General features: G+C 56.9%; 1 protein-coding gene across 1 annotated transcript; it reads right to left on the bottom strand.

The window, feature by feature from the left end:
* Positions 1 to 2896: 2896 nt before the first annotated feature.
* On the bottom strand, positions 2897 to 9833 carry LRCOL1 (leucine rich colipase like 1). Its single transcript, XM_028830237.2, has 4 exons — positions 5517 to 9833; positions 3525 to 3650; positions 3276 to 3401; positions 2897 to 3190 (listed from the first exon to the last, which is right to left on the bottom strand). Exons 1-4 carry the CDS (start codon positions 5619 to 5621, stop codon positions 3020 to 3022), a joined length of 528 nt encoding a protein of 175 aa, XP_028686070.1. The 5' UTR covers positions 5622 to 9833; the 3' UTR covers positions 2897 to 3019.
* Positions 9834 to 10726: the final 893 nt, after the last annotated feature.

A 10726-nucleotide genomic window follows, 5' to 3' on the forward strand; every position in this document is an offset into this window, starting at 1 on the left:
AAGATTCCGGATCTAGACGCTGGGGTGTGGGGACGGTGTCAGACAGGTAGAGGTGTGTGTGTGGAAAATTCAGTTCTCAGAAGCTTCTAATCAGGATAGAGGTTTGCTTTGACTTCTTATGGGAATCACTTGACGGCGGCTGTGTCTGTCGCCCACACACGCCCCAGGAGGTTCATACCTGAGCAACTCTTATCCACAGAAAACGTGGCTCAGCCCCCTCAGTGGGAAGATTAAGCTGATTTTCCATTCTCCCATAGAAAACGTTACCAAATTGTCATTTTGTAAAAGTAATCCGAGGCTGTGAGGTCAGGAACTTTAGGGTAAAAAACGTGCCGTGTGATTCTGTCTGTGATGCTTCCTGTGTGGGCCTCCGATTCTGTGTGTGATGCTTTCTGTGTGAGCTTCCAATTCTGTCTGTGATGCTGCCTGTGTGAGCTTCCTACACTCATGGTGTGCTGGGTCTTTCACTGTAAGTATGTTCAGTTTTAGGCCTAACAGTGTGTTCATAATGTCATATGCCTTTTCTTAAGGAAGTTGCCAAAACGATGTAACTTCAGGGTGTGCAGAGTCGACCGCGGCCAGGTGCTCCTGCCCCACAAGTCTCTCCAGGGGGAGCCTCAGATAGTCCTGCAGTTGCAGAGATGGAGATTGTTTATAATTACTTAGGAAAGGAAGACCCACGTGCTGGGGAAGGACTGGGAACAAGACAAAAACAAATACACTACAGCCCAGGCTGAAAATGGCAGGGACAGGGTGGGCTGGGGATGGAGGCATTTCGGGGAACGTCAAGCAGATGGAATCAGAAATCAAACGAAGCAGAGGGACCCACTCCCCCAACACCCCCCAGCCTCCCCCACCACCACACAGAGCCCAGGGCTGCTCTCGGGAGTCAGCAGCCAGAAGAGTTCTTGGCCTGAACCAGGGATCCCCCGAGGGGAAGGCAAGTGACCACAGAAGCTCAGCTGGGGCCAGGGGAAGGAGAAAGGGACTGGGCTTGCATCCCGGACGTGGGTGCCTATGTGCTGAGCACTGACCGTGCCAGGGACAGGGAGGGAGCGATTTTCACCTGCAGTGTCCACACGGGCTTGCACCCGTTTATTCGACACCCCTGTGGTGGTGGGAGGTGACAGCAAACCCGAGGCTCTGGCCCTGGCCTTGCCTCCCACAGCACGGCCTGTGCCTCCCCAGGCTTCCCAGGAGGCCGCTCTGGCACTGACCCAGCAGACACCACCTCTCTGTGACCTCCAGGTTTCCTCCAGATTTTACGCTTTTATTATTCAAAACACAGAAGGGGTGAGACACGGCTACTCGGTCCTCCAGGAGCCTTTATTGATGTTTAACAATCAGGTTACATGTCCCAGTGCCTGGGATTTGTTCTCAGACACTTCGTGCCACCAGGCTGGTCATTGCCTTTCAGTTCCCACAGATTTTCAGAGCTCCAGAAACAGCAGCAGGAACAGTGAGCGAAGCTTCCACTGGAGCCAGCCCCAGAGCAACGGGGTCCGGTGTGAACATCCCAGGGCCCAGGTCGGTCCCTCACACCCAGGTTGGAGCTCACGTCACTGAAGGAGAAGGCAAAGCTGGGGCAACGTGCAGGGGACAGGCCAAAGCTGAGGAAACCTGCGGGGACGGGGCCCCGAAGCTGAGGAAACGCACGGGGGAAGGGCCGGAAGCTGAGGAAACGCGCGGGGGACGGGGCCCGAAGCTGAGGAAACGCGCGGGGGAAGGGCCGGAAGCTGAGGAAACGCGCGGGGGACGGGGCCCGAGGCTGAGGAGACGCGCGGGGGACGGGGCCCGAGGCTGAGGAGACGCGCGGGGGACGGGCCCCGAGGCTGAGGAGACGCCCGGGGCACTGGCCGGAAGCTGAGGAGACGCGCGGGGGACGGGCCCGAAGCTGACGAGACGCGCGGGGGACCGGCCGGAAGCTGACGAGACGCGCGGGGGACCGGCCGGAAGCTGAGGAGACGCGCGAGGGACGGGGCCCGAAGCTGAGGAGACGCGCGGGGGACGGGGCCCGAAGCTGAGGAGACGCGCGGGGGTCGGGGCCCGAAGCTGAGGAGACGCGCGGGGGACGGGGCCCGCAGCTGAGGAGACGCGCGGGGGACGGGGCCCGAAGCTGAGGAGACGCGCGGGGGACGGGGCCCGAAGCTGAGGAGACGCGCGGGGGACGGGGCCCGCAGCTGAGGAGACGCGCGGGGGACGGGCCCCGCAGCTGAGGAGACGCGCGGGGGACGGGGCCCGAAGCTGAGGAGACGCGCGGGGGACGCGCCGTGAAGCCGCTGCGGAAGGAGGACGTGAACGCCTGTGGCTGGGACACAGCATCTCCCGACGCCAGCCTCGTGGGGGCCGGGACAGCACCCGGAGGCCGACGCCCACGCTCAGCGCCCGAGAGGGACGCCCACGAGCAGCGCCACACGCCCGGAGCTGCTCCCAGCGCCCACGACGGGGCCCGGTGGTACCGAGGGCTGTGAACAAGCTTCACCTGTGGGGACCGGGACCCTTTCACCCCACATGGGAGCTTTGGGCTCCAGCAAACACACTTGCGCCCCACAGCGTTTGCGCCGCTGGCAACCTGGCCCTTCCCCTGACCCCAGGGCTCAGCAGAGTCGGAGCCTGCACCGCAAGGCTTATCCCATGGATTTCTCGTCAGGGAAAACCACAGCAGCGGTCAGGGGGAGGGAGGGGAGAAGCGAGGACCCTCTTCCTTCAGGGCTCGTTCCCTCTCTGGCCTGAAGACGTTCAACCTCGGCTCCTACGAGGGGCTGGTCCTGGGTCCCCCTCCCCGCAGCCCCGCAGGCTCTGACAGTCTCTGACTGGGCACCCGTGCCCTGCGGGGCCTGGTGGGCTCAGTGCCAGCCCAGGAGCCTTCTCTGTGGCCCTCACTTTATGAGATGGGTGGTGAAGCGCCAGCCTTTCCGAGCTGGGGTGCCTGAGTGCTCTGCCCGCCCCATGAGTTCAGAGCCCACCTCTCACGGCCCCGGACCTGGCCCAGTTGCTGGGTTTCTGTGTGACTTCCCTGTTACGGCCAGGGGAGGGCCTGGAGGCTGAGCCCCCACCCGGGACTCACCAGGGGCAGGCACTGGGCCAGGATCCCGGTGCGGGGCATGCAGCGGAAGGGGCTGTCCTCCCTCAGCTGGATGCAGCACTGGCTGCTACACTCCTGGTGGCTGCTGCAGAAGTTGCCGTTGGGCTGGGGAGGCAGCCAGGCAGTGGTCGTGGAGAGGGGCCATCTCCTGCTACTCCTGCTCCATCCGCCCCAGGTGCCCGCAGCTCACCTTGCGCCAGGGCACACACTGCAGGAAGATGGTTTGGGATGTGCAGAACTCCTGCGGGCTCTTGTTGTTGCGGACGCAGCAGCTGCTCTGGCACTCTGAGTTGTCTGAGCATCTGTACCCGTTGGGCTATGGGACAGGAGACGCCTCATCCCTGCACCCACCATCCACTCCCTGGCTCTTCCGGGGCAGGTGGGAGGGGGCCACAAGCAGTTTCGCTCCTCTGCCCCCCACCCCCCGCATGCACCTCACCTTCTTCCAGGGCAGGCACTGCAGGAGGATGGTCTTAGGGGTGCAGAGCGTGTGTGGGTCCAGGCTGTTGGTGGTACAGCAGTTGCTCTGGCACTCGTCATGGCTCCTGCATGGCTCCCCGATGACCTGAAATGCCACTCACCAGCTCGCTCACCTGTTCCTGGGCAGGGCCTGCAGACCCAGTACTCAGGAAGGGCCTCCCGTCTCTCTGGCTCCTCTGTGTCATCATCCTTCAAACTTGGGTTCCCTGAGAAGTTTCTGGAACAAACCCAGACTGCCGTGGCTCTGGCAGGTCAGTGCTGGGGGCCCAGGGCTGAGAAAGGGAATGTCTACCGTGAACCATGCGGAAGAGGGTAAACCAAGGCACTGAGGGCAAGGATGCAGCAGTAGAGCATGGGCGAAGTTCTCGGGCCGGCCCAGTGCCTGGCATTTTACAGAAGAAACAAGCTCAGGAAGGGCGAGCACGGCGCCTGGGATCACACAGCCAGCAGAGGCGAGCTGACAGCCAGGCCCGCCCCCCCGTGCCAAGGCTTGTAGCCACCCCCCACCCACACACACAGAAGGCACCACCGTGTGTGCGACCTCTGGTCTTGCTTGCTCAAGAGTGTTGTGGATGAGGCTATGTCTACTGACGTTACTGCATTCGACCCTAAAACTGAGAGAATTTTAAGATAACAATAGGAATCCCATTGCCTGTTAACATAAATAACAACCTTATTAAAAGTGGGTATATTTTCTGGCCAGGCGCAATGGCTCATGCCTGTAATCTCAGTACTTTGGGAGGCCGAGGCCAGTGGATCACCTGAGGTCAGGAGTTCAAGAACAGCCTGATCAACATGGTGAAACCCCATCTCTACTAAAAATACAAAATTTAGCCAAGCGTGGTGGCGGGAGCCTGTAAGCCGAGCTACTCAGGAGGCGGACGCAGGAGAATCGCCTGAACTGGGAAGGTGGAGGTTTCAGTGAGCTGAGATCGCACCACTGCACTCCAGCCTGGGCAATGGGGCGAGGCTTCATCACACACACACACAAATTTAAAAAGTAATAAAATAAAAAAGAAAAATGGGTATATTTCAAAAAACAGAAGTGTGCACCAGTGCAGCTCCCACGCGGCTCTGCTCCTTCCTGCCTGGTTGACCGTGGCCGTAGTGGCCCCAGTGCTGCTCCTGGTGCTGGGGTCACCATCCCATAGCCTCAAATGTGCTTAGGCAGCACAGCTGGGGGTGTGGCCAGGAGAGCGAGTGTGGCCTCCGGGAGGGTTTCATCCAGGAAGACGCTTTGTGTCGCTTTGAGAGCCTTTTTTCTTTTCGAGACAGAGTCTTGCTCTGTTGCCCAGGCTGGAGTGCTGTGGCCGGATCTCAGCTCACTGCAAGCTCCGCCTCCTGAGTTCACGCCATTCTCTCGCCTCAGCCTCCCGAGCAGCTGGGATTACAGGCGCCCACCACACGGCTGGCTAGTTTTTGTATTTTTTTTTTTTTTTTTTTTTTTTTTTTGAGACGGAGTCTCGCTGTGTCTCCCAGGCTGGAGTGCAGTGGCCTGATCTCGGCTCACTGCAAGCTCCGCCTCCCGGGTTCACGCCATTCTCCTGCCTCAGCCTCCCAAGTAGCTGAGACTACAGGCGCCCGCCACCACGCCCGGCTAGTTTTTTGTATTTTTAGTAGAGACGGGGTTTCACCATGTTAGCCAGGATAGTCTCGATCTCCTGACCTCGTGATCCACCCGCCTCGGCCTCCCAAAGTGCTGGGATTACAGGCTTGAGCCACCGCGCCCGGCCTTAGTTTTTGTATTTTTAGTGGAGACGGGGTTTCACCATGTTAGCTAGGATGGTCTCGATCTCCTGACCTCATGATCCGCCCATCTCAGCCTCTCAAAGTGCTGGGATTACAGGCGTGAGCCACCGCGCCCGGCCTTGAGAGCCTCTTGACGGAAGGTGGCAGCCCCTGCGGGCAGGTGGCAGCCCCTGCAGGGGCATCAGGGGCCGCTGGCACCCACCTTATGGGACAGGTTCATCTGCTGCTTCTGCAGCCCATACCCCACCAAGGACCCCAGCGGCAGCAGCAGCAGCAGTAGCAGCATCGTCCACCCTGGGCCAGCCATTGGGCACGTGGACCTGCGGAGACCCAGGATTGTGCTGCTTGGCGCCTAGCACTGGCATCCCTACTCCCTTCCCGCTCCTTTCTCTTGCAAGACAGACTTTAAAAAACATAATGGACTTTATTTTCTTTTTATTTATTTTTTTTTTTTTTGAGACAGAGTCTCACTCTGCCGCCCAGGCTGGAGTGCAGTGGCCAGATCTCGGCTCACTGCAAGCTCTGCCTCCCGGGTTCACGCCATTCTCCTGCCTCAGCCTCCTGAGTAGCTGGGACTACAGGCGCCCGCCACCTCGCCCGGCTAGTTTTTTGTATTTTTTAGTAGAGACGGGGTTTCACCGTGTCAGCCAGGATGGTCTCGATCTCCTGACCTCGTGATCCGCCCGTCTCGGCCTCCCAAAGTGCTGGGATTACAGGCTTGAGCCACCGCGCCCGGCGGACTTTATTTTCTACAGCAGTTTTAGGTTTACAGAAAAAGTGCAGACAATATAATTCTCATATGTCACCATCTTTCCCCTGCCTCAGTTTCCCCTATTATAATGCTGCACTCGTGTGATGCATCTGTCACCATTGATAGACCCACAGGGACGCGCCGTCATCACCTGACATCCACAGCTCACACGAGGTCGCTCGGTGTGTGCCTGCTGCGGGTTTGGGTGAGTGCGTTCTCACGGAATCACCGTTTCAGTATCCTGCAGAGGGGACACTGAATGCCCTAAAAACCCACTGTACCCTCCCCAGCTGCTGGCAGCCACTGAGCTTTTCACTGTCTCCTTGGTTTTGCCTTTTCCGGAATCCTGTTTGGATGGAATCGGTCTTAGCCTTCTCGGGTCGGCTTATTTCACTGAGTAAAGTGCAATTTAAGGTTCCTCTGTGGATTTTCGTGGCATAAAGACCCATTTCTTTTTAGCACTGCATGGAAAATGGATTTAACACATCAAGGCAAAACGTGAAAAATGGATTTTGAAGAACCCTTTTCCCAGCGGACGATGGTGCCCCTGATGAATTTGAACGTGAGCACCTGCTGTGAGCGTGAGCAGGAGCCTCAGCCTGGGGTCCCTCCTGGAGGGGCCCTTGCTGCCCAGTCACGCAGCAGTGCGGGCATCAGATGAGGCAGTGGCATCGCCCTGCGTGTGTTTGGTGGCCCAGCCATGCTCACTGTGAGCCCCACGCCCGGACAGCGCCGCCCCCGCCACAGTGACCGGCCCAGGACAGGGTGGACAGCAGGAACCCTTCCTTGGGACTTTTCCAGCAGGGCCCAGACCGGAGACATCATTAGGAGAGTCTCTCTTTTCCTCCCAGGTTCCAAAGCCATACGGGAAAACCCAGTAGGCTCCACAAATCGTGAGAAGTGACTGGAGAGTCCAGACCAAGATCAACATAAAATTCAAAACGATTTCTCCATGATGGCCATAAATAACCAGAAAATAGAAAACGAACACCACTCACGCTAACAAGATAAACCATTCGTTATGTAAGATGAAGGGCAAATATGAAGTCCACACAAAGAAAGTCCACCCTCGGCCTCCCCCTTGGCTCCCTCACCCCATGCTGTGAGATCACTGATCACTCATGGCTGCGCTGGGGCTGGGCAGGGTCTCTCTGTCTCTGTCTCTCCCTGTCTCTCTATCTCTGTCTCTTCTCTGTCTGCCTCTGTCTCTCTGTCTCTGTCTCTCTCTGTCTCTCCCTCTCTCTCTTTTTGTCTCTCTGTCTCTCCGTCTCTCCCTCTCTCTGTCTCTTTCTGTCTCTGTCTCTCTTTGTTTCTGTCTCTCTGTCTCTCCCTCTCTCTGTCTCTCTGTCTCTCCCTCTCTCTGTCTCTCTCTGTCTCTCCCTCTCTCTCCCTCTGTCTCTCTGTGTCTGTCTCTATCTCTCCCTCTCTCTGTCTCTCCCTCTCTCTCCCTCTCTCTGTCTCTTTATGTCTCTCCCTCTCTGTCTCTCCCTCTCTCTGTCTCCCTCTCTCTGTCTCTCCCTTTCTCTGTCTTTTTTTTTTTTGAGACGGAGTCTCGCTCTGTCGCCCAGGCTGGAGTGCAGTGGCGCGATCTCGGCTCACTGCAAGCTCCGCCTCCCGGGTTCACGCCATTCTCCGGCCTCAGCCTCCCAAGTAGCTGGGACTACAGGCGCCCGCCACCTCGCCCGGCTAGTTTTTTTTTTTTTGTATTTCTTAATAGAGACGGGGTTTCACCGTGTTAGCCAGGATGGTCTCGATCTCCTGACCTCGTGATCCGCCCGTCTCGGCCTCCCAAAGTGCTGGGATTACAGGCTTGAGCCACCGCGCCCGGCCCTCTCTCTGTCTCTCTCTCTCTCCCTCTCTCTGTCTCTCTCTGTCTTTCCCTCTCTCTGTTTCTGTCTTTCTCATCTCTGTCTCTCCCTCTCTCTGTCTCTGTCTCTTGAATCCCCTTGATTATTATTTTTCTTTTTTTTTTTTTTTTGAGACGGAGTCTCGCTCTGTCGCCCAGGCTGAAGTGCAGTGGCCGGATCTCAGCTCACTGCAAGCTCCGCCTCCCGGGTTCACGCCATTCTCCTGCCTCAGCCTCCCGAGTAGCTGGGACTACAGGCGCCCGCCACCTCGCCCGGCTAGTTTTTTGTATTTTTTAGTAGAGACGGGGTTTCACCGTGTTAGCCAGGATGGTCTCGATCTCCTGACCTCGTGATCCACCCGTCTCGGCCTCCCAAAGTGCTGGGATTACAGGCTTGAGCCACTGCGCCCGGCCTATTATTTTTCTTAAATTCCTCATATCTCACGTGCATTCAGGGGAAAGGTGGAGCTCTGGCCACAGCCTATAGCCGCCTGCTGGGGAAGCCACAGCAGGTCAGGGCTCGGTCAGTGACCCCACTTCCAACTCAAGACCAGTCAGAGGAACCCAAATATGGATGCCCACCTCCCCCATCCCCATCGCAGGGGCAGCCCAGCCCCAGCAGTGTCCTCCGCACATGAGCAGTCCCTGCACCCACACCTCTACCTGCAGCTGGGCAGCCTCCCCGCTCCCAGCACTCCCTCCTGTCTTCCCTGCCACTATGTCAGCATCACAAAGTGAGGAACTGATTTTGCCTCCCTCACAGGAAGTAAAAGGTCAAAGGTCTCAGATGCCCCTCTCACCTGATCCTGGAGCCCCGATCCCAAATGAGTCATGTCAACACTTTCCAAGATGAATGACCACATCCCCAGCCATCGGGCAAGCTTAGTAAGCCGTGTTTCCGGTCATATCCAGCCTATTCAATATAACTTTGTTTAGAGACAGGGCCTTGCTCTGTTGCCCAGGCTGGAGTGCAGTGGAACAATCGCAGCTTGCTGCAGCCTCAACCTCCTGGGCTCGAGTGATCCTCCCAACTCAGCCTCTGAGTAGCTGGAATGACAGGTGTGAGCCACTGTGCCCGTTCTAAATATAATTTTTAATGTAACTACATAAAAGCTAAATTGAATCACAACTATAACTTTTTTTTTTTTTTTTTTTTTTTTTTTGAGATGGAGTCTCGCTCTGTCACCCAGGCTGGAGTGCAGTGGCGCGATTTCAGCTTACTGCAAACTCCGCCTCCTGGGTTCACGTCATTCTCCTGCCTCAGCCTCCCGAGTAGCTGGGACCACAGGCACTCGCCACCATGCCCGGCTAATTTTTTTTTGTTTTTAGTAGAGACGGGGTTTCACTGTGTTAGCCAGGTTGGTCTTGATCTCCTGACCTCGTGATTCACCTGTCTCAGCCTCCCAAAGTGTTGGGATTACAGGTGTGAGCCACTGCGCCCGGCCTATAACTTTTTTAAATTTGAAGTTTACAGTATCTTTCCTGTACTTGGAACCAGGAAAAACATTTTTCTGGTCTCAAACCTTTTCACAGGCCCTTGCAAAGTTCACAGCCCTCGTTTCCAAATGGAGCACGATGTGCCCGACAGATCAAAGGGCCCTGCTCAGCCCAGGAACAGGCAGCTGCCTGTGCTGGGAAAGTCCAGTGTCTAAAAGGTCACAGGTCACACCGTTTGCAGCAGCGTTTTTCACGACGGCCAGAGGGTGGACGAATGTGTTACGTAACCCCTGCCCCAAATGTGGTATGTATGTGCAATGGGACGTCAGTGGCCCTGGAAATGGAAGGCAGCTCGGACCCGGAGGCCACACAGTCACCCTGAGGACCTGATGCTGAGGGAATGAGCCCCTCACAGAAGTTCAGATACCGTTTGAGCCCATGTGTGAGGTCCCCAGGGTGGTCAAACCCACAGACAGGCAGTGCAATGGTGGTGCCCGGGGCGGGTGGGGTGCCCGGGGCGGGTGGGGTGGATGTTGGTGTTTAACGGGGTCGGTTGACATTTGGGAAGATATAAAGCTCTGCAGATGGATGGCAGTGGCAGCTACACAGCGTCAACCTGCTTCATGCCACTGAACTGTGCACTTAAAAATCATTAACATGGCCTGGGTGCGGTGGCTCATGCCTCTAATCCCAGCACTTCGGGAGGCCAAGGCTGGCGATCACCTGAGGTTGGGAGTTCAAAACCAGCCTGACCAACATGGTGAAACCCGTCTCTACTAAAAACACAAAATTAGTCGGGTATGGTGGCTCATCCCTGTAGTCCCAGCTACTTAGGAGGCCAAGGCAGGAGAATTGCTTGAACACTGGAGGCAGAGGTTGCAGTGAGCTGAGATCGTGCCATTGTACTCCAGCCTGGGCAACAGAGTGAGACTCCATCTCAAAAAAAAAAAAAATTGTTAAAATGATCAACTTTATGTTAAATGCATTTTACCACAATAAAAGCAAAGGTCACAGGCCGACCTCATGAGTGCCCTGGAGGTGCTGTTACCCCTGGGATGGAAGCTCATTCTTTTCTTTTCTTTTTTTTGAGACAGAGTCTGGCGCTGTCGCCCAGGCTGGAGTGCAGTGGCACGATCTCAGCTCACTCCTAGCTCCGCCTCCCGGGTTCACCCCATTCTCCTGCCTCAGCCTCCTGAGTAGCTGGGACTACAGGCGCCCGCCACAGTGCTCGGCTAATTTTTTGTGTTTTTAGTAGAAATGGGATTTCACCATGTTAGCCAGGATGGTCTCCATCTCCTCACCTTGTAATCCGCCCACCTCAGCCTCCCAAAGTGCTGGGATTACAGGAGTGAGCCACCGTGCCCGGCCGGAAGCTCAT

This window comes from Macaca mulatta, chromosome 11 (genome assembly GCF_049350105.2).
Source record: "Macaca mulatta isolate MMU2019108-1 chromosome 11, T2T-MMU8v2.0, whole genome shotgun sequence".
Lineage (NCBI taxonomy): Eukaryota > Metazoa > Chordata > Mammalia > Primates > Cercopithecidae > Macaca > Macaca mulatta.